The 22991-nt window shown below is 42.4% G+C and overlaps 1 protein-coding gene across 1 annotated transcript; it reads right to left on the bottom strand.

Moving 5' to 3' along the window:
- Positions 1 to 1805: 1805 nt before the first annotated feature.
- LOC106592281 (Na(+)/H(+) exchange regulatory cofactor NHE-RF2) lies at positions 1806 to 17678 on the bottom strand. Its single transcript, XM_014183603.3, has 6 exons — positions 16957 to 17678; positions 14399 to 14710; positions 3841 to 4050; positions 2851 to 3004; positions 2470 to 2690; positions 1806 to 1967 (listed from the first exon to the last, which is right to left on the bottom strand). The coding sequence occupies exons 1-6, from the start codon at positions 17161 to 17163 to the stop codon at positions 1806 to 1808; spliced, it is 1266 nt and encodes a 421-aa protein (XP_014039078.3). The 5' UTR covers positions 17164 to 17678.
- Positions 17679 to 22991: the final 5313 nt, after the last annotated feature.

The following is a 22991-nucleotide window of genomic DNA, read 5'->3' as shown; positions in this document are numbered from 1 at the left end:
AGGGCATTGAAAGTGGGTCGTGGATGGGTATTCCAGCATGACAATGATCCAAAACACACGGCCAAGGCAACAAAGGAGTGGCTCAAGAAGAAGCACATTAAGGTCCTGGAGTGGCCTAGCCAGTCTCCAGACCTTAATCCCATAGAAAATCTGTGGAGGGAGCTGAAGGTCCGAGTTGCCAAACGTCAGCCTCAAAACCTTAATGACTTGGAGAAGATCTGCAAAGAGGAGTGGGACAAAATCCCTCCTGAGATGTGTGCAAACCTGGTGGCCAACTACAAGAAACGTCTGACCTCTGTGATTGCCAACAAGGGTTTTGCCACCAAGTACTAAGTCATGTTTTGCAGAGGGGTCAAATACTTATTTCCCTCATTAGAATGCAAATCAATTTATAACATTTTTGACATGCGTTTTTATGGATTTTTTGGTTGTTATTCTGTCTCTCACTGTTCAAATAAACCTACTATTAAAATTATAGACTGATCATTTCTTTGTAAGTGGGCAAACGTACAAAATCAGCAGGGGATCAAATACTTTTTCACCCCACTGTATGTAGAACAATTTGTCCCTGTAGAACCCTCTGGAAAAGGTTCCAGATAGAACCAAGTCAGGTCAGACGAAACCCCTTTAGGTTCCAAATAGCAGCCTTTGAAGAGTTCTATTTGGAACAAGAGGTTCTATGTGGAACCAAAAAAGGGTTCAATATGATCTGAAAAGAGTTCAGTCTTGAACTCTGGACAATAGTGGTCGGCATCGCAGTCTCGTGAGACCGTAGATTTATTGTGTCTTCGAGTTAGGGCTTAGCGCAGCATCTGCTGTGACCGTGAAGTCCAATCTGTGAGAGGAAGACTCGTGAAGTCCAATCTGTGAGAGGAAGACTTGGCCACAGGGGTCACACATGTTGTGGTGCCCTGACGTTCTTACCTCAGTCAGTGAGATCTAATAAAACTAGGATCAGATCCTTCCCTATACATTTCATTGTATTCATTATGACATAAAAAAGTCAAACTGATCCTAGATCAGAACTCCTACTTTGAGACACTTTGTGGATACGGGCCCATATCTCAGTCTTTTGGGAAACATTCAACCCTGTTTTCTGTGGAGGGTAAAGAGGTGGGGTTTGTGGTGGTTGGGCCAGTGAACGTTTCTTACAAGTTGCTGTAGGAGGAAAAAAAAACTTTCAGGAAAGTCACTGCTCCGAGAAATATTTAGGAGCCATGGAAACAAGTGCCAATTGTAACTGAGTCAATTATCCTGGCTAAATGAATCAACATGATTTATCCTCATCCTAAGGTACTGTGATAATCCATAGTAGGGGCATGTGGAGGTGTAGCAGACATGAGACGGTCATGGTTGCTCATGGTCACGTGATGCGGTAGCCCCGCTTGTGACTTCACAATAAGTGTTGGCCCTCAGCCCATAGGGAATTTCCTCTTTGTCTAATAGTTAAGATGTTGGTTTGTCCTGTGGGAGACCAGGGTTCAAATCCTGCTGGGGACAGAGGCTTTCTGTGTTTTTCTCAGAATTGTTTAGGAGCCACTGCAGCCTTTTATCTTGATTGGCTGGTGAAGCTCTGTCACATGACACACCATAACGAATGTCAGCCGTGCGCAGCGGGCGGTAGTCCTATCGCCTCTCACCACAGAACATTGGCAGCCATTTTCTATTCATTTCCCATGATGAAATAGTTTCCGGGCTGATGATCTACTGCGCACAGCCAACACTGGTTATGGTGTGTCCTTGTGACAGACCTTTACCAACCTTGAAGGACTTAAGAACATTGTTGTGAAGGTTCTGTGTGGTTCTCAGAAGTTGCTGAAGATCTCCTGTTTCTTGCTCCAGTCCATAGGGGGCGCTCTCTTCTTGCCGTGTTGGGCCCTCTCTTTGGCCTCGGCTGCCGTGGGGCTCAGATGCAGTCCGCTGTCCAGGAACGGGTCCGAAACACGGCGCTCATAATCCTCAGGGACCTAGAGAGATACACGTATGCAGGCACACACAGGTATTCAGACACACGTATTATTTGAGTATCTGAACTTTCAACTTTTTTCCCTGTATTTCACTATTTTGAAAATACACAGCCCAAAACAAGTAATTTTATTTGAGTATTCTAATGGTTATTTGTAAAAACCAAATAGTCTACCAAATTGTATTTGAGAGTATTTTCAAATACTTCTATCAAATACTATTTTCAAATACCTGAGTTAAATGTATGGGAGTGTATTTGAGTCAGTGTATTTTCAAAATACATAAAAAATATTCAACTACTTGTCTTTTCAAATAAAATATATCTGAATACTTACTTTGAATGTATGTAAAAGTAACTGAGATATTTGAACCCAGTTCTGCACATATTACATACGTTACATATTACATACAACAAACCATAAACTAGCTACAGGATATACACGCACACACACACACACACACACACACACACACACACACACACACACACACACACACACACACCTGAATGCTCATATCTGAGCTGCTGAATTCTGATTGGGTAGTCGAGCCACGTGAGTACTGGGATGCTGAGCTCCCATTGGTCTGTGAATTGGGCGAGCCGTTTGTGATTGGCGAGCCCATCAGGGTGACGTTGATGATTGGTGGATCCATTGGAGGGAGGTCAGTGGTTGAAGAGGGGGTGGGTGGGGCGCTGTCTGTCATTGGCTCGTCCACATAGACCTCTGGAACGCAGGAACAAACCACATGAGCAACTTGACAAAATCCTTCGAGATGAAGAGATTAATCCTTCAAACTGAAATATGTTTGTGGTCATTAATGGTTTAGATGCAAATATGGATTTCTGTCGAGAGAGAGAGAGAGAAAAGACAGTCGTCCTTTGACCTTTGACATGTGTGCTGGTGGGCGTGACCCCGAGCCTCTTGAACAGCTCGTCTGTTTCCGCGTCGACCACCAGGAGGCATGTCTCGTCCCCCCCGCCACGTATAAACGACACCACCTCTGAGTGTCTCAACGCCTCGATGTTCACTCCATTCACCTGGTGGAGGAGAGGAGGATGAATGAATGGGTGAATGTTATTAGCCATATTTAAATGCTTATAGAGTTTATAGAGCTGATTCAACCATTTGCCTCCATTCACCTGAGGAGGAGTAGTTTTACAGACTGACATTGGAAATGGAAATTTGTTCTTAACTGACCTGCATGAATCTCTGTCAGGTATCCCTAATCTCTGATTTATACATCTAGGACTGATTTTAAACTGGATTTGAAAATACTTGCTTTATTGCACAATGTATATATTTTTTTTGTGTGTGTGTCAATTGTGACAAAAAATGTATGTATATGATTACTACCAAGTTGGTTTTTAGCAAATGACACAGAGCTGCAGTTACACAACCTGTCCAGCAGGTGGTACATGACACCAGCCCCTGTGACTGGGATGGAAGCGAGAGAGAAGGCAGTGATCTGTAATTTCATTCGTTAGGCTCCGTGGCAACTTTAATTTTGCATATCTCTCTCGCTCTCTCTCATCCTACACATTCCTACTGTGTCCTGAATCACACACACACAAATGCACCCCCACTCTCCCTCCCTCCCTCCCTCCCTCCCTCCCTCCATCCATCCCTGCCTCCATCCCTCCCTCCATCCGTCCCTCCATCTCTCCCTCCCACACTAACCCTAAAGGGTAACCTAACCTGCCAAAGTCCATGTAATCAGCTCTTATCTAAGCTAATCTCATCTCTCTCGTGTGTGTGTGTGTGTGTGTGTGTGTGTGTGTGTGTGTGTCTGAGGTAACACACACACACACACACACACACACACACACACACACACACACACAGACAGTCTCTCTCGCTCTCTATCTGGCCCTACCTCCACCAGCCTGTCCTGGGGTCTGAGGTCTGCGTGTTGGGCGGGGGACCCGGGGTCCACGCTGCGTATGAACTGTCCTCGCCGTGTTCTGTCACTGTGCAGGTTGAACCCGTATCCCAGCTCCCCCTTCACCATGTGACACAGCCGGGGGAGGAGCTCCACCGTCGCCATGGGAAACTCTGTATCTAACGACTCTGTCTCCGATGGCAACTACAGAGAGAGAGACAGAGACAGAAAGAGAGAGAGAGGAAACACAATGAAAGAAAAAGTTTGACATTGTAATTTAAAATCTAAGTTCTAATTTGGGTCAGTAGAGGTGGAACGTAACTCAAGAGTATTCTGATGACAGCTTTGAGAGTGAAGACCATAACAGACAGACAGTGAGTGAAGACCATAACAGACAGACAGTGAGTGAAGACCATAACAGACAGACAGTGAGTGAAGACCATAACAGACAGACAGTGAGTGAAGACCATAACAGACAGACAGTGAGTGAAGACCATAAGACAGACAGTGAGTGAAGACCATAACAAACAGACAGTGAGTGAAGACCATAACAAACAGACAGTGAGTGAAGACCATAACAAACAGACAGTGAGTGAAGACCATAACAAACAGACAGTGAGTGAAGACCATAACAAACAGACAGTGAGTGAAGACCATAACAAACAGACAGTGAGTGAAGACCATAACAGACAGACAGTGAGTGAAGACCATAACAGACAGACAGCGAGTGAAGACCATAAGACAGACAGTGAGTGAAGACCATAAGACAGACAGTGAGTGAAGACCATAACAAACAGACAGTGAGTGAAGACCATAACAGACAGACAGTGAGTGAAGACCATAACAAACAGACAGTGAGTGAAGACCATAACAGACAGACAGTGAGTGAAGACCATAACAGACAGACAGTGAGTGAAGACCATAACAAACAGACAGTGAGTGAAGACCATAACAGACAGACAGTGAGTGAAGACCATAACAGACAGATAGTGAGTGAAGACCATAACAGGCAGACAGTGAGTGAAGACCATAACAGGCAGACAGTGAGTGAAGACCATAACAGGCAGACAGTGAGTGAAGACCATAACAGGCAGACAGTGAGTGAAGACCATAACAGACAGATAGTGAGTGAAGACCATAACAGACAGATAGTGAGTGAAGACCATAACAGACAGACAGTGAGTGAAGACCATAACAGACAGACAGTGAGTGAAGTTGTCAAAAGTTAAATCAGTAGCTATATAGATGTATATCTAAGTTATTAGTTCATCTGTTCAGATCTATTTCACTGAGACCCTACGTACCTACCTACCTACCTACCTACCTACCTCAGGCCCAGGGAAAGGGATGGATGGATCTGCCAGTGGTCTTTACAATGTGTTCCAAATGGCAACCTATTCCCTATATAGTACATTACTTTTGACCAGGGCCCTATTCCCTATATAGTGCACTACTTTAGACCAGTGCACTCTTCCCTATATAGTGCACTACTTTAGACCGGGGCCTATAGGGTGCCTTTTGGGACAGGTCTTCAGAGTAGGCAGGCTAAGTGGATATAGCTAAACCTCTCAGTCAGACCCAATGACTGGACCATAGTAAATATAGTACACATAGCACAGCTCTCTCCCACACACACACACACACACACACACACACACACACACACACACACACACACACACACACACACACATAGAAGCAAACACACAGACGTACGCACGCACGGACAAACACACACCAAACGCACACACACACCCCACACACACCCTTCTCTGTCCCCATCCTCACGCTTTCTCTCTCGCTGCTCCAGAGTTGAAACAGGGATAATGTCATGGAAATGTGATCAGTCTTCTATAAGCGTGACCCAGTACTCTCTGTGTGACTCCACCAGAATACCTGGAAACACACACACACACCTACACACATACACAATGTGTATGTGTGTGTCGCTGTCTGTAACAGTTTCTGCCATGGTAACAAACCAGAACACCTTGACGACTGGTTGCCATGGCTGACAGGGTGTTTAAGGTAAGTTGGAGTGTTAATGCTTCAGGACATGGGGGGGAAGAGAGACTTCTGATGTCTTGGTTGGCCTCTTCATGTCCTCCCTACACCAGCTAAATACAGAACCATATATACACTCTATATCTGTCTCTGTCCTAATCAACCAACCAACACACACCAGTCGCAAAACATCTATCTGGTTCCAACATCAAACTGACCTCAAAAGCTCAAAGCCTGTCTATCTCCCTGGAGGGTATTTATTTGGGGGTCAACTGGGGAATATCTCTGAAGTCACAGTTTTCCATGGCAAGGAAGAGGAGGCTGAAGAGGAGGCTGAAGAGGAGGCTGAGTCAGGATTAGATGTGTGATGAGGGTCAGGGTTAAATTAGTTTCCTGCAGCAACGGAATTAGAAGTCTAGATAATGGCTGTTGGAGTTGGAGGTGAGAGATCAGCCCGTAATAGATACCAGTAACCAGACAGTCAGATTGATCAGCCCGTAATAGATACCAGTAACCAGACAGTCAGATTGATCAGCCCGTTATAGATACCAGTAACCAGACAGTCAGATTGATCAGCCCGTTATAGATACCAGTAACCAGACAGTCAGATTGATCAGCCGGTAATAGATACCAGTAACCAGACAGTCAGATTGATCAGCCCGTTATAGATACCAGTAACCAGACAGTCAGATTGATCAGCCCGTAATAGATACCAGTAACCAGACAGTCAGATTGATCAGCCCGTTATAGATACCAGTAACCAGACAGTCAGATTGATCAGCCCGTAATAGATACCAGTAACCAGACAGTCAGATTGATCAGCCCGTAATAGATACCAGTAACCAGACAGTCAGATTGATCAGCCCGTAATAGATACCAGTAACCAGACAGTCAGATTGATCAGCCCGTAATAGATACCAGTAACCAGACAGTCAGATTGATCAGCCCGTAATAGATACCAGTAACCAGACAGTCAGATTGATCAGCCCGTAATAGATACCAGTAACCAGACAGTCAGATTGATCAGCCCGTAATAGATACCAGTAACCAGACAGTCAGATTGATCAGCCCGTTATAGATACCAGTAACCAGACAGTCAGATTGATCAGCCCGTAATAGATACCAGTAACCAGACAGTCAGATTGATCAGCCCGTTATAGATACCAGTAACCAGACAGTCAGATTGATCAGCCCGTTATAGATACCAGTAACCAGACAGTCAGATTGATCAGCCCGTTATAGATACCAGTAACCAGACAGTCAGATTGATCAGCCCGTTATAGATACCAGTAACCAGACAGTCAGATTGATCAGCCCGTTATAGATACCAGTAACCAGACAGTCAGATTGATCAGCCCGTTATAGATACCAGTAACCAGACAGTCAGATTGATCAGCCCGTTATAGATACCAGTAACCAGACAGTCAGATTGATCAGCCCGTTATAGATACCAGTAACCAGACAGTCCGATTGATCAGCCCGTTATAGATACCAGTAACCAGACAGTCAGATTGATCAGCCAGTACTGGAGCAGAGTGTTCCTATGAAGATAACAGTCTGGTTATGTAATGCAATAAGGGCGTCTGCCAGGATAACACAATATGCTACGGAACAATGCACGCTGTGTGTGGGTGTGTGTTTGTGCCACAGAACAATGCACTTTGACTAGAGTATATCAGTCATCTGTGATAGACATTACATACGTAACATCACACAATGGAGTTTTATGGGACAACGTGTGTGTGTGTGTGTGTGTGTGTGTGTGTGTGTGTGTGTGTGTGTGTGTGTGTGTGTGTGTGTGTGTGTGTGTGTGTGTGTGTGTGTGTGTGTGTGTGTGTGTGTGTGTGTGTGTGTGTGTGCAGACAAATGAAAAGCATTAGGCATAGAGGTGTTGACCATCACATGGTGAACTATTTATAGTTCTACAAATTAATAGCAACAAATACACTCTCTGTAATCCCTCTAACTAAACCATACTGTCTCTGTAATCCCTCTAACTAAACCATACTGTCTCTGTAATCCCTCTAACTAAACCATACTGTCTCTGTAATCCCTCTAACTAAACCATACTGTCTCTGTAATCCCTGTAACTAAACCATACTGTATCTGTAATCCCTCTAACTAAACCATACTGTCTCTGTAATCCCTCTAACTGTCTCTGTAATCCCTGTAACTAAACCATACTGTCTCTGTAATCCCTGTAACTAAACCATACTGTCTCTGTAATCCCTCTAACTAAACCATACTGTCTCTGTAATCCCTGTAACTAAACCATACTGTCTCTGTAATCCCTCTAACTAAACCATACTGTCTCTGTAATCCCTCTAACTAAACCATACTGTCTCTGTAATCCCTCTAACTAAACCATAATGTTGCTGTAATCCCCCTAACTAAACCATACTGTCTCTGTAATCCCTCTAACTAAACCATACTGTCTCTGTAATCCCTCTAACTAAGCCATACTGTCTCTGTAATCCCTCTAACTAAGCCATACTGTCTCTGTAATCCCTCTAACTAAAGCATACTGTCTCTGTAATCCCTCTAACTAAACCATACTGTCTCTGTAATCCCTCTAACTAAACCATACTGTCTCTGTAATCCCTCTAACTAAACCATACTGTCTCTGTAATCCCTCTAACTAAACCATACTGTCTCTGTAATCCCTCTAACTAAACCATACTGTCTCTGTAATCCCTCTAACTAAACCATACTGTCTCTGTAATCCCTGTAACTAAACCATACTGTCTCTGTAATCCCTCTAACTAAACCATACTGTCTCTGTAATCCCTCTAACTAAACCATACTGTCTCTGTAATCCCTCTAACTAAGCCATAATGTTGCTGTAATCCCCCTAATTAAACCATACTGTCTCTGTAATCCCTCTAACTAAACCATACTGTCTCTGTAATCCCTCTAACTAAACCATACTGTCTCTGTAATCCCTCTAACTAAGCCATACTGTCTCTGTAATCCCTCTAACTAAGCCATACTGTCTCTGTAATCCCTCTAACTAAACCATACTGTCTCTGTAATCCCTCTAACTAAACCATACGGTCTCTGTAATCCCTCTAACTAAACCATACTGTCTCTGTAATCCCTGTAACTAAACCATACTGTCTCTGTAATCCCTCTAACTAAACCATACTGTCTCTGTAATCCCTCTAACTAAACCATACTGTCTCTGTAATCCCTCTAACTAAGCCATAATGTTGCTGTAATCCCCCTAACTAAACCATACTGTCTCTGTAATCCCTCTAACTAAACCATACTGTCTCTGTAATCCCTCTAACTAAACCATACTGTCTCTGTAATCCCTCTAACTAAACCATACTGTCTCTGTAATCCCTCTAACTAAGCCATACTGTCTCTGTAATCCCTCTAACTAAACCATACTGTCTCTGTAATCCCTCTAACTAAACCATACTGTCTCTGTAATCCCTCTAACTAAACCATACTGTCTCTGTAATCCCTGTAACTAAACCATACTGTCTCTGTAATCCCTCTAACTAAACCATACTGTCTCTGTAATCCCTCTAACTAAACCATACTGTCTCTGTAATCCCTCTAACTAAGCCATAATGTTGCTGTAATCCCCCTAATTAAACCATACTGTCTCTGTAATCCCTCTAACTAAACCATACTGTAACCCACCACTATATTCCCTATTTAGTGCAATACTTTTGACCAGGGTCCATAGGTTAAAAGTAGTGCACTATATAAGGATAAGTGATGTGTAGTTCGTGAACGATTCCTTCTTTTTGAACGACTCTTTTTACTGACTCGAGAGTCATGATTCGTTTTTCTGAGTGACTTGTTCATTTTAGTCGGTCGTTTGACCTGCTTGTGCTGGCTGCAATGAGTCCTACAGGCGCATGAAAAGCCCGTTTCTGCTTGATCTGGAGGCTCTGTATGGAGGGTGTGACGCAAAAGCGGAGCCTCCAGAGGCACGCAGAGGCCAAATTGAGCTCCATCCCACATCGATGTTGTAACAATGTGGAGGGCTCCATATAGCTTTGCATTGACTTGATTGGTTGAAGGTAGGTCGGGGTGGGAGCTCCTGTATAAACGCAAACTCACTTCCTTGACAACTTCCTTCGCAACAGCTCTGCTCAACAGCTGAAGAAGTATGAGTTCCCTGACTTTTACAGAGTCTGTATCACCGTAAGTGCTGCACGGACAATGCAGACACTGACCATGCAGCGGCTCTAACAGAGGTTCCTTTGACTCAGCGGCTGGAGTTTATATCTCAGTGCTCCAGAGACGTGCTCCAACCACCAACAGTCTGTCATATTTACGCGCAAGAAAATAGATCATGAGAAAAAACCTACATGTTTAGAACTGAAAAGGTGCAAGAATGAATGCAATTAATTGATTATTGAATGTTTTGATGGACACCGTTTTGTAGAACCAAAACATACACAGCCTCTGCTCAACAAACTCAATAACTAATCTTTCTGGGGGGGCTGCAGTTCGCGAACGACTTTACCACCTTGCCCGGCTACCCAGACTACTTGCTCCGGTCCAAACGCTATGCCACGCCTATGGACGTTACTTCTCCCCAATGAGAAAGTATGTAGCGAAAGACAGAGCAGCGGAAGAGTCGTCAGGCTACCAATCACCCGGCAGTCAAGCAATGCATTCCGCCAAGAGTCGTTCACAATCTAGTCCGGTTTCAAATGTATCAATAAATAATCGTACTTGTATGCCTAGCAATCAACAAATGAACGTTGTTTAAAGCACACGTTTACAACTCTCAGCCACAAATGACCGCTCCAATAAGCCCCCTATGGTGAACTAGAGGATTGTAGAATCATGACTCTTTCGAGTTTTCTATTCGCCGGTAACCGGGCCTGCGAACTCTGAGCATTACTGCCTCAAATGAATGAAATATTAGTTATTTTGATTAAAAGATCTTAGTTAGTGAAAAGAGCCAAACTTCCCCTCACTATAACAGGGATCTTTAGTTTTGGGGATTTGGGGTCCTAAAGGACAAGGGTTTGGACCGGAGCCTGACCAGATGATCAAAGGAACAACAAAGCACTGAGGTTCTAAAGGACATTATGACACCTGAGATCTTTGAAGAAAAAACCCCTGTATCCTTTTAAATATCTCTGTACATGGACACAAACCAGTTTTAAATGTAGCAGATTGGGTTTTATTGTCACCTTGGGAACAGAGAGGCTTGAAATAAGCAGAGCGACACAAAAGTATTGAGAGTATTTTTTGCTGACATGTCAAAAAGGGGTGGTGAGTGATGGGTGCTGTGAGAACAGGTACCATGGACAGACTGTGTGTATCTGACCTGCTCTAGTCCATGGACAGACTGTGTGTATCTGACCTGCTCTAGTCCATGGACAGACTGTGTGTATCTGACCTGCTCTAGTCCATGGACAGACTGTGTATCTGACCTGCTCTAGTCCATGGACAGACTGTGTATCTGACCTGCTCTAGTCCATGGACAGACTGTGTGTATGTGACCTGCTCTAGTCCATGGACAGACTGTGTGTATCTGACCTGCTCTAGTCCATGGACAGACTGTGTGTATCTGACCTGCTCTAGTCCATGGACAGACTGTGTGTATCTGACCTGCTCTAGTCCATGGACAGACTGTGTGTATCTGACCTGCTCTAGTCCATGGACAGACTGTGTATCTGACCTGCTCTAGTCCATGGACAGACTGTGTGTATCTGACCTGCTCTAGTCCATGGACAGACTGTGTCGCCTGCCAGTCCTGGACGCTGGGCTGCCTGCCAGTCCATGGACAGACTGTGTCGCCTGCCAGTCCTGGACGCTGGCTGCCTGCCAGTCCATGGACAGACTGTGTATCTGACCTGCTCTAGTCCATGCGACGGGACGACCTGCTCGTCCATGGCGCTGGACGCCTGCTCTAGTCCATGGACAGACTGTGTGTATCTGACCTGCTCTAGTCCATGGACAGACTGTGTGTATCTGACCTGCTCTAGTCCGGACGCTGGCGACCGCCAGCCAGGCGCTGTGTCGCCTGCCAGTCCTGGACGCTGGGCTGCCTGCCAGTCCATGGACAGACTGTGTGTATCTGACCTGCTCTAGTCCATGGACAGACTGTGTGTATCTGACCTGCTCTAGTCCATGGACAGACTGTGTGTTCTGACCTGCTCTAGTCCATGGACAGACTGTGTGATCTGACCTGCTCTAGTCCATGGACAGACTGTGTGTATCTGACCTGCTCTAGTCCATGGACAGACTGTGTGTATCTGACCTGCTCTAGTCCATGGACAGACTGTGTGTATCTGACCTGCTCTAGTCCATGGACAGACGGGCGCCGCCGCCGGCGCGGCGCCGCCGCCGGCGCGGCGCCGCCGCCGGCGCTGTGTGTATCTGACCTGCTCTAGTCCATGGACAGACTGTGTGTATCTGACCTGCTCTAGTCCATGGACAGACTGTGTGTATCTGACCTGCTCTAGTCCATGCCTGACGGCTGATTCCTTCTAACTCTGATCTCTCCTCAACAACACAGGTGTGTTTGACCGCAGAGTGGGAGGTAGAATAAGATAGAGAGAGTGTGTGTGTGTCTGTGTGTGTCTGTGTGTGTGTGTGTGTACCAACACAGATAACAGCTATATGCCGGAAGCTCGATTAATCACAAATAATATCTCATTGCTCTTACTCTCTCTCTCTTTCTCTCTCTCTCTCTCTCGCCTCGCTGCTCGTTCATTCACTAGCAGAAATAGACGCCTGTCTAATTGAAGCACTGGTTAGTAGAATGGATAGGATTTAAATAGATTCCAATTCAGGCACTGGTCACAGTATGTAGGATTTAAACCAATCACAGCCCACCAGGTGCCTGTCTGATCCTGATTACCTGACAGGTAAAACAACACTGTCCTCTTCTCTCCTTTTCCCTCCTCTCCTATTCCCTCCTCTCATGTCTGTCTGTCTGTCTGTCTGTCTGTCTGTCTGTCTGTCTGTCTGTCTGTCTGTCTGTCTGTCTGTCTGTCTGTCTGTCTGTCTGTCTGTCTGTCTGTCTGTCTGTCTGTCTGTCTGTCTGTCTGTCTGTCTGTCTGTCTGTCTGTCTGTCTGTCTGTCTGTCTGTCTGTCTGTCTGTCTGTCTGTCTGTCTGTCTGTCTGTCTGTCTGTCTGTCTGTCGTGCTATATATTTATCTGAACTGGGTCAGACCAGTTTACCATCTGTTTCTCCAGACCAATCCACTCTCCTCCTCTCAGAGTACACAGTGAATTCCCATATTCATAAAGTGTCTCAAAGTAGGAGTGCTGATCTAATATCAGTTTCACCTTGTTTTTTTGGTCTTTTTACCCATTTTCTCACCAATTGGTAGTTACAGTCTTGTCCCATCGCTGCAACTGCCCTATGAACTCGAGATAGGTGAAGGTCAAGAGCCATGCGACCTCCGAATCACGACTCCGCCAAGCTGCACTGCTTCTTGACACACTGCTCGTTTAACCCGGAAAGCAGCCTCACCAATGTGTTGGAGGAAACACCGTACAGCTGGTGACCTAGGTCAGCTTGCACGTGCCCTGCCCACCACAAGGAGTTTCTAGAGTGCGATGGGACAAGGAAATCCCGGCCAGCCAAACTCTCCCCTAACCCGGACGACACTGGGCCAATTGTGCGCCGTCTCATGGGTCTCCCGGTCACGGCCAGGTGTGACACAGCCTGGGATCGAACCCCGGGCTGTAGTGATACCTAAAAACCGCTGCGCCACTCGGGAGATAAGTTTCACCTTTTTAGATTATAATGAATAAGACTACATGGACAGTTGGGGACCTGATCTAGGATCAGTTTAGCCTTTTAGATTATAATGAATAAGACTACATGGACATGAGGAGACCTGATCCTTGATCAGCACTCCAACTCCTACACACTTTGTGGATACAGACCCTGCAATTCAAGTTAGGAGCTGAACAGCTTAACTGAAAAGGAAGGGTTAACTATTGTAACCCTGGTATAATAGTGAGCCAATTTTTTAAAAACATTTAGCAGACACTCTTATCCAAAGTGGTTACAGTAGTGTGTCTATAAATTTGCATACTGCCCCCCCCCGTGGGAATCAAACCCACAGCCCTAGTGTTGCAAGCACCATGCTCTACCACCTGATCCACACAGGACCCACAGCCCTGGCGTTGCAAGCACCATGCTCTACCAACCTGATCCACACAGGACCCACAGCCCTGGCGTTGCAAGCACCATGCTCTACCAACTGATCCACACAGGACCCACAGCCTTGGCGTTGCAAGCACCATGCTCTACCAACTGAGCCACACAGGACCTGTAGTGGAGACTCTTGCAGCCAGTCCCAAATCGTTCCCTATCCCTTCACCTTGGCCCTAACCCCTCGATGTTAGTGTGCCTAAAGGTGTTAGTAGGTTCAGCTTCCACCTTACAGATCTGAAAACATTGAAGGGTTAGGGCCAAGCGGAGGAAGGTAGCGAACTGGGACCACCTAGCAGCGCTAGGTTCACTAGAAATGAAATACAACTGTTTTTGTGCTTAAAGAGTGACCAAGTATCCCCACTGAACAGATACCATCTACCCTACCACATCACCTACCCTTTTCTTGGTGCCAATCATCAGGCTTGACGTCGGCGATCGTGTATCCATCCTTCTAGGTGAGGCAGAGGTGTGTCTGAGTGCTTTAGTGAGGATGTGTATGGGTGAGGGTGAGGGTGAGAGGACTTCCCCCTGGGCTACAGGGGAGGCTGAGGGGGAGGTGAAGGGGGAGGGCCGGGGAGAGAGATTGCCCATCTCAACGGCGAGGTCCTCTGTGCAGGCCAGCCCGTGACCACGCAGGTAATCATCTGTCTCTTTGTCGACGACCAGCAACCTGGTACGATGCTCCACTGCTCTGATACGATACACTACCTAGAGGGAAGAGGGTGATGGGGACAGCAACACAATTACACCCAACCAAATCATGACAAAACAAAAAGATCATTACTTGACACATTGGAAAGAATTAACAAAAAAACAGAGCAAACTAGAATGATATTTGGCCCTAAACAGAGAGTACACAGTGGCAGAATACCTGACCACTGTGACTGACCCAAATTTAAACTGTACTTCCTAACCTCCTGCCCAATGTATGACCATATTAGAGACACATATTTCCCTCAGATTACACAGATCCACAAAGAATTTGAAAACTAACCCGATTCTGATAAACTCTCATATCTACTGGGTGAAATACCACAGTGTGCCATCACAGCAGCAAGATTTGTGACCTGTTGCCACAAGAAAAGGTCAACCAGTGAAGAACAAACACCGTAAATACAACCCATATTTATGCTTATTTATTTTCCCTTTTGTACATTAACCATTTGTACATCATTACAACACTGTATATATACATAATATGACATTTTGAAATGTCTTTATTCTTTTGAAACTTCTGTATGTTAAATGTTTACTGTTAATTTTTATAGTTAATTTCACTTTTGTAAATGATCTACTTCACTTGCTTTGGCAACGTTAACATATGTTTCCCATGCCGATAAATCCCCTTGAATTGAATTGAATTGAATTGAATTGAGAGAGAGGAGGGGAGCGAGGGAGGAGGGGAGAGAGGAGAGATATATGGAGAAAAAGAGAGAGGGAGGAGGGGAGAGAGGAGAGATAGAGGGAGAAAAAGAGAGAGGGAGAAAAAGAGAGAGGGAGGAGGGGAGAGAGGAGAGATAGAGGGAGAAAAAGAGAGAGGGAGGAGGGGAGAGAGGAGAGATAGAGGGAGAAAAAGAGAGAGGGAGGAGGGGAGAGAGAGGGAGAAAAAGAGAGAGGGGGATAAATGATTAACTGCTTTCACATTTTTGTTGAACCGTTCATAGTCATGTCAATAAAGCTCAAATTGTGAGAGGGAGTGACAGATGGATTAGAGAGAGAGGGAGGAGAAACAATGGAGAGGAAAGTAAGGAGGAGAGAGAGAGAGATGAAAAGGAGAATGAGAGAAGATATTTTAGATGAGTTGAGGAATAATGACAGAGCCAACAGAGGGATGGTGGCAGAGGACAAAGAAGAAGGGAGAGAGAGAGAGAGAAAGAGAGAGTAATGGGTTAACATGGAGAGTAGGGTTGTCAATTCCATTTCAATTAAGAAAGTAAACCAAATTCCAATTCCAAATTTTCCTCATTGAAAAGCATTGAAGAGAATTTGAATTTCAGTGTAGCCTACTTCCTGAATGGGCTGGAATTGAACTGGAATTGACCCCAACCCTGCTGGAGACAGGGATAGTTAAAGGGTTAAAAGGTGATCCGACCACATCTCGGGCAAATAGCTGTTGGTGTGACAACCTCAACCCAGTTTCAAAGACCTGAGTTTGTTTTTAACACGACTAACACACATAGTCCCAGCTCCACAATACCTTCCATTGATTCCCATAACAATAAGGACTCATTTGACCCAGTTCACTGTCCATCCCCTAAGGCTACGGGAAGTAGTCTGTGATGTCTTTTTCGTTTTGTGTCGGACCCCAGGAAAACTAGATGTTGACGTCGGCTAAATGGGATCTAATCACATCTAAATCTTAAGTGGGCAAACAGGTAGAAGGTAACCTGTTGTCTGTGGTTCACACGCATACTGTAACACACACACACACACTGGAGTTGCACTCACAGAATACCTAAAAGAGAATACCTAAAAACTGTGACTGACCAAAAACGAAGGAAAGCTTTGACTATGTACAGATTCAGTGAGCATAGCCTTGCTATTGAGAAAGGCCACTGTAGGCAGACCTGGCTCTCAAGAGAAGACAGGCTATGTGCACACTGCCCACAAAATGAGGTGGAAACTTAGCTGTACTTCCTGTACTTTCTGCCACAAGAAAAGAGCAACAAGTGAAGCACAAACACCATTGTAAATACAGCTCATATTTATGTTTATTTATTTTCCCTTTTGTACTTCAACTATTTGCACATCATTACAACACTGTACATACCCATAATGTAACATTTGAAATGTCTCTATTATTTTGAAACTTTCGTGAGTGTAATGATTACTGTTCATTTCTGATTATTTCACTTTTGTTTATCTACTTCACTTGCTTTGGCAATGTAAACATATGTTTCCCATGCCGATAAAACCCTTTGAATTGAAATTGAATTGAGAGAGAAAGCACTCACTTGATGGTGCGTCTCGTCCTCCACGTTTTCCCCGTTCACTTCCACGACCCGGTCCCCCGCGCGCAGCCCCGAAAGCTCCGCGGACGAACCGGGTTCCACTTTCCGTATGAACTGTCCGCCTTTATTCCGCTCACCGTGAAGGTGAAAGCCGTAGCCGCGCGGCCCTTTCGTTAGGAAACAAAGCCGTGGTCTCAGCTCCCACTCCATTCTATAGAATGTCCGTGTGAAAAATCTAGAGTCCGATGAAAATGTAAAGTTCCTCAAACCGGGAACCAGGTTAGGTTAAGCTACCTATCCCAGGTAGGACAGGCGTTTCAGTCCGAAGGAACGATCACAGACATCCGCGGCCCAAAACTCTCCTTTCACCATGATGATGCGCACTGGTGTGACTGTGCTGAACACAGACAAAAGTATCCAAACCACAAAGTAAAAAGAAAGAAATATACACGTTGGCTACTCAAAAGGAGGAGAGATGTCAATCAATCCGAAATAGCAGCATACAGTCTAACACTAACCCTACAGTCCCCGGGGCTGGAAAAACAATAACCGTAAAGTTGTTCAACTAGGACACTGTCGTTAGTTCAATTACCGTAGATTACCTCGAGCCTGCCCGAGGGTTTATCAAGAAGATCAGAGATTAAGGAATAGCTGCTACACACACACACACAGTAGCCTAAATCCCCGTGTGTGTGTGTGTGTGTGTGTGTGTGTGTGTGTGTGTGTGTGTGAAGGCGATCCTGCCCCACTCCGCGCTACAGTGGCAATGACGAATAGCAACAGGTGCCTCTGCGTTCCGTTCTGTTCGCACCTGCACAGCGCGACACACACACTCCGCTGTAAAAACACTCGTGGGAGAAATATGATGATACTTTGCCCATATAGGCTAAAAGAGATCCAGGAAGCGCTTATATACCTGCTGCCCGAACCCCACGCCTGATAATACATCTATTTCCCGTTATATAGTCTGGATACACTGATCTAAAGTCAGTTTTGCACACCCCAGTCTAATGGTTAAGGTCGGGGTTGAGGGAGGGTGATCTGATCCTAGATCTGTGCCTATGAGCAACTTCTACTTGGGGCCGCAACAGGCAGGTAGTTTCATGATTGCGACCTGGATAAGAGGGAAGTCTTCCTCATCTGCTGGCTGTGAAAGAAAGAGACAGAGGAAGAGAGAGATAGAGGGAGAGGAAGAGAGATAGAGGAAGAGAGATAGAGAGAGGCTGTGAGAGGGAGGAAGAGAGGCTGAGAGAGGGAGGAAGAGAGAGATATAGAGAGACAGAGAGGCTGACAGAGGGAGGAAGAGAGAGATAGAGAGAGACAGAGTACACTCTAAAAATTAGGGGTTCAACAAGGGTTCTTCTAAGATCCTCAACGTTCTTTGAAGAACCTTAGGGTTCTTGGCACTGAAAATTGCTCCCAAAAGGTTCTTCCATGAAGCCCATAGGAGGTGGGGTTCATTGAGGAACCTCCTTAGTTGTTGGGGGTTCTTGCAGGAGCCTAACTGTCCTGAAACATTTGGATTTGAATTGGAAAGGACAGCAGGTGCGGGAACTTAACTGAAGAATGTAAAGAGCTCCTCAATTTAAGGTCCCTTATACGATCTAAATGGATATTGTTTTATGATGATACCATCTATCTTTTCATATTTGTGCAAATCTTTCTAAAACAGAAAATGGACACAATTCAATGGATATCAATCAATAAAGAGGTAAAACTATGTAGGCTATATGAATATGTTGAAGGCTATAAGAATATGTACTGTAGGCTATAAGAATATGTACTGTAGGCTATATGAATATGTTGAAGGCTATAAGAATATGTACTGTAGGCTATAAGAATATGTACTGTAGGCTATAAGAATATGTACTGTAGGCTATAAGAATATGTTGAAAGCTATAAGAATATGTACTGTAGGCTATAAGAATATGTACTGTAGGCTATAAGAATATGTTGAAGGCTATAAGAATATGTACTGTAGGCTATAAGAATATGTTGAAAGCTATAAGAATATGTACTGTAGGCTATAAGAATATGTTGAAAGCTATAAGAATATCTACTGTAGGCTATAAGAATATGTACTGTAGGCTATAAGAATATGTACTGTAGGCTATAAGAATATGTTGAAAGCTGTAAGAATATGTTGAAAGCTATAAGAATATGTACTGTAGGCTATAAGAATATGTTGAAAGCAATAAGACTATGTACTGTAGGCTATAAGAATATATACTGTAGGCTGTAAGAATATGTTGAAAGCTATAAGACTATGTACTGGAGGCTATAAGAATATGTTGAAAGCTATAAGACTATGTACTGTAGGCTATAAGAATATGTACTGTAGGCTATAAGAATATGTACTGTAGGCTATAAGAATATGTTGAAGGCTATAAGAATATGTACTGTAGGCTATAAAAATATGTTGAAGGCTATAAGAATATGTACTGTAGGCTATAAGAATATGTTGAAAGCTATAAGAATATGTACTGTAGTCTATAAGAATATGTACTGTAGGCTATAAGAATATGTTGAAGGCTATAAGAATATGTACTGTAGGCTATAAGAATATGTTGAAGACTATAAGAATATGTACTGTAGGCTATAAGAATATGTACTGTAGGCTATAAGAATATGTACTGTAGGCTATAAGAATATGTTGAAAGCTATAAGAATATGTACTGTAGGCTATAAGAATATGTTAAAAGCTATAAGACTATGTACTGTAGGCTATAAGAATATGTTGAAAGCTATAAGAATATCTACTGTAGGCTATAAGAATATGTACTGTAGGCTATAAGAATATGTTGAAGGCTATAAGAATATGTACTGTAGGCTATAAGAATATGTTGAAAGCTATAAGAATATCTACTGTAGGCTATAAGAATATGTACTGTAGGCTGTAAGAATATGTTGAAAGCTATAAGACTATGTACTGTAGGCTATAAGAATATGTTGAAAGCTATAAGAATATCTACTGTAGGCTATAAGAATATGTACTGTAGGCTATAAGAATATGTACTGTAGGCTATAAGAATATGTTGAAGGCTATAAGAATATGTACTGTAGGCTATAAGAATATGTTGAAAGCTGTAAGAATATGTACTGTAGGCTATAAGAATATGTACTGTAGGCTATAAGAATATGTACTGTAGGCTATAAGAATATGTTGAAAGCTATAAGAATATGTACTGTAGGCTATAAGAATATGTTGAAAGCTATAAGAATATGTTGAAGGCTATAAGAATATGTTGAAGGCTATAAGAATATGTACTGTAAGCTATACGAATATGTTGAAGGCTATATGAATATGTTGAAGGCTATAAGAATATGTTGAAAGCTATAAGAATATGTACTGTAGGCTATACGAATATGTTGAAAGCTATAAGAATATGTACTGTAGGCTATAAGAATATGTACTGTAGGCTATACGAATATGTTGAAAGCTATAAGAATATGTACTGTAGGCTATAAGAATATGTACTGTAGGCTATAAGAATATGTACTGTAGGCTATAAGAATATGTTGAAAGCTGTAAGAATATGTACTGTAGGCTATAAGAATATGTACTGTAGGCTATAAGAATATGTACTGTAGGCTATAAGAATATGTACTGTAGGCTATAAGAATATGTACTGTAGGCTATAAGAATATGTTGAAGGCTATAAGAATATGTACTGTAGGCTATAAGAATATGTTGAAGACTATAAGAATATGTACTGTAGGCTATAAGAATATGTTGAAGACTATAAGAATATGTACTGTAGGCTATAAGAATATGTACTGTAGGCTATAAGAATATGTACTGTAGGCTATAAGAATATGTACTGTAGGCTATAAGAATATGTACTGTAGGCTATAAGAATATGTTGAAAGCTGTAAGAATATGTACTGTAGGCTATAAGAATATGTACTGTAGGCTATAAGAATATGTACTGTAGGCTATAAGAATATGTACTGTAGGCTATAAGAATATGTTGAAGGCTATAAGAATATGTACTGTAGGCTATAAGAATATGTTGAAGACTATAAGAATATGTACTGTAGGCTATAAGAATATGTTGAAGACTATAAGAATATGTACTGTAGGCTATAAGAATATGTACTGTAGGCTATAAGAATATGTTGAAAGCTGTAAGAATATGTACTGTAGGCTATAAGAATATGTTGAAAGCTATAAGAATATGTACTGTAGGCTATAAGAATATGTTGAAAGCTATAAGAATATGTACTGTAGGCTATAAGAATATGTTGAAAGCTATAAGACTATGTACTGTAGGCTATAAGAATATGTTGAAAGCTATAAGAATATCTACTGTAGGCTATAAGAATATGTACTGTAGGCTATAAGAATATGTTGAAGGCTATAAGAATATGTACTGTAGGCTATAAGAATATGTTGAAAGCTATAAGAATATCTACTATAGGCTATAAGAATATGTACTGTAGGCTGTAAGAATATGTTGAAAGCTATAAGACTATGTACTGTAGGCTATAAGAATATGTTGAAAGCTATAAGAATATCTACTGTAGGCTATAAGAATATGTACTGTAGGCTATAAGAATATGTACTGTAGGCTATAAGAATATGTTGAAGGCTATAAGAATATGTACTGTAGGATATAAGAATATGTTGAAAGCTGTAAGAAAAGGTACTGTAGGCTATAAGAATATGTACTGTAGGCTATAAGAATATGTACTGTAGGCTATAAGAATATGTTGAAAGCTTAAAGAATATGTACTGTAGGCTATAAGAATATGTTGAAAGCTATAAGAATATGTTGAAGGCTATAAGAATATGTACTGTAGGCTATAAGAATATGTTGAAAGCTATAAGAATATGTTGAAGGCTATAAGAATATGTACTGTAGGCTATAAGAATATGTTGAAGGCTATAAGAATATCTACTGTAGGCTATAAGAATATGTACTGTAGGCTATAAGAATATGTACTGTAGGCTATAAGAATATGTTGAAAGCTGTAAGAATATGTACTGTAGGCTATAAGAATATGTACTGTAGGCTATAAGAATATGTACTGTAGGCTATAAGAATATGTTGAAGGCTATAAGAATATGTACTGTAGGCTATAAGAATATGTTGAAGACTATAAGAATATGTACTGTAGGCTATAAGAATATGTTGAAGACTATACGAATATGTACTGTAGGCTATAAGAATATGTTGAAGACTATAAGAATATGTACTGTAGGCTATAAGAATATGTACTGTAGGCTGTAAGAATATGTTGAAGACTATAAGAATATGTACTGTAGGCTATAAGAATATGTTGAAGACTATAAGAATATGTACTGTAGGCTATAAGAATATGTTGAAGGCTATAAGAATATGTACTGTAGGCTATAAGAATATGTACTGTAGGCTATAAGAATATGTTGAAGACTATAAGAATATGTACTGTAGGCTATAAGAATATGTTGAAGACTATAAGAATATGTACTGTAGGCTATAAGAATATGTTGAAGACTATAAGAATATGTACTGTAGGCTATAAGAATATGTACTGTAGGCTATAAGAATATGTTGAAGGCTATAAGAATATGTACTGTAGGCTATAAGAATATGTTGAAGGCTATAAGAATATGTACTGTAGGCTATAAGAATATGTTGAAAGCTATAAGAATATGTACTGTAGGCTATAAGAATATGTACTGTAAGAGCTATAAGAATATGTCTGAAAGCTATAAGAATATGTACTGTAGGCTATAAGAATATGTTGAAGAGCTATAAGAATATGTACTGTAGGCTATAAGAATATGTTGAAAGCTATAAGAATATGTACTGTAGGCTATAAGAATATGTACTGTAGGCGATAAGAATATGTTGAAGGCTATAAGAATATGTACTGTAGGCTATAAGAATATGTTGAAAGCTATAAGAATATCTACTGTAGGCTATAAGAATATGTACTGTAGGCTGTAAGAATATGTTGAAAGCTATAAGACTATGTACTGTAGGCTATAAGAATATGTTGAAAGCTATAAGAATATCTACTGTAGGCTATAAGAATATGTACTGTAGGCT

Source organism: Salmo salar, chromosome 02 (assembly GCF_965601325.2).
Source record: "Salmo salar chromosome 02, fSalSal1, whole genome shotgun sequence".
NCBI classification, from domain to species: Eukaryota; Metazoa; Chordata; class Actinopteri; order Salmoniformes; family Salmonidae; genus Salmo; species Salmo salar.
This window is presented reverse-complemented; position numbering and strand designations above follow the sequence as displayed.

Excerpts from the sequence above, each read along its gene's own strand:
- LOC106592281 (XM_014183603.3), bottom strand. The coding sequence starts at position 17,163 with ATGGAGTGGGAGCTGAGACCACGGCTTTGTTTCCTAACGAAAGGGCCG. Across the intron at positions 14,711-16,956 it reads AGGACGAGACGCACCATCAA|GTAGTGTATCGTATCAGAGC; the intron begins GTGAGTGCTTTC and ends TCTTCCCTCTAG. Across the intron at positions 1,968-2,469 it reads GCTCAGATATGAGCATTCAG|GTCCCTGAGGATTATGAGCG; the intron begins GTGTGTGTGTGT and ends GTATCTCTCTAG.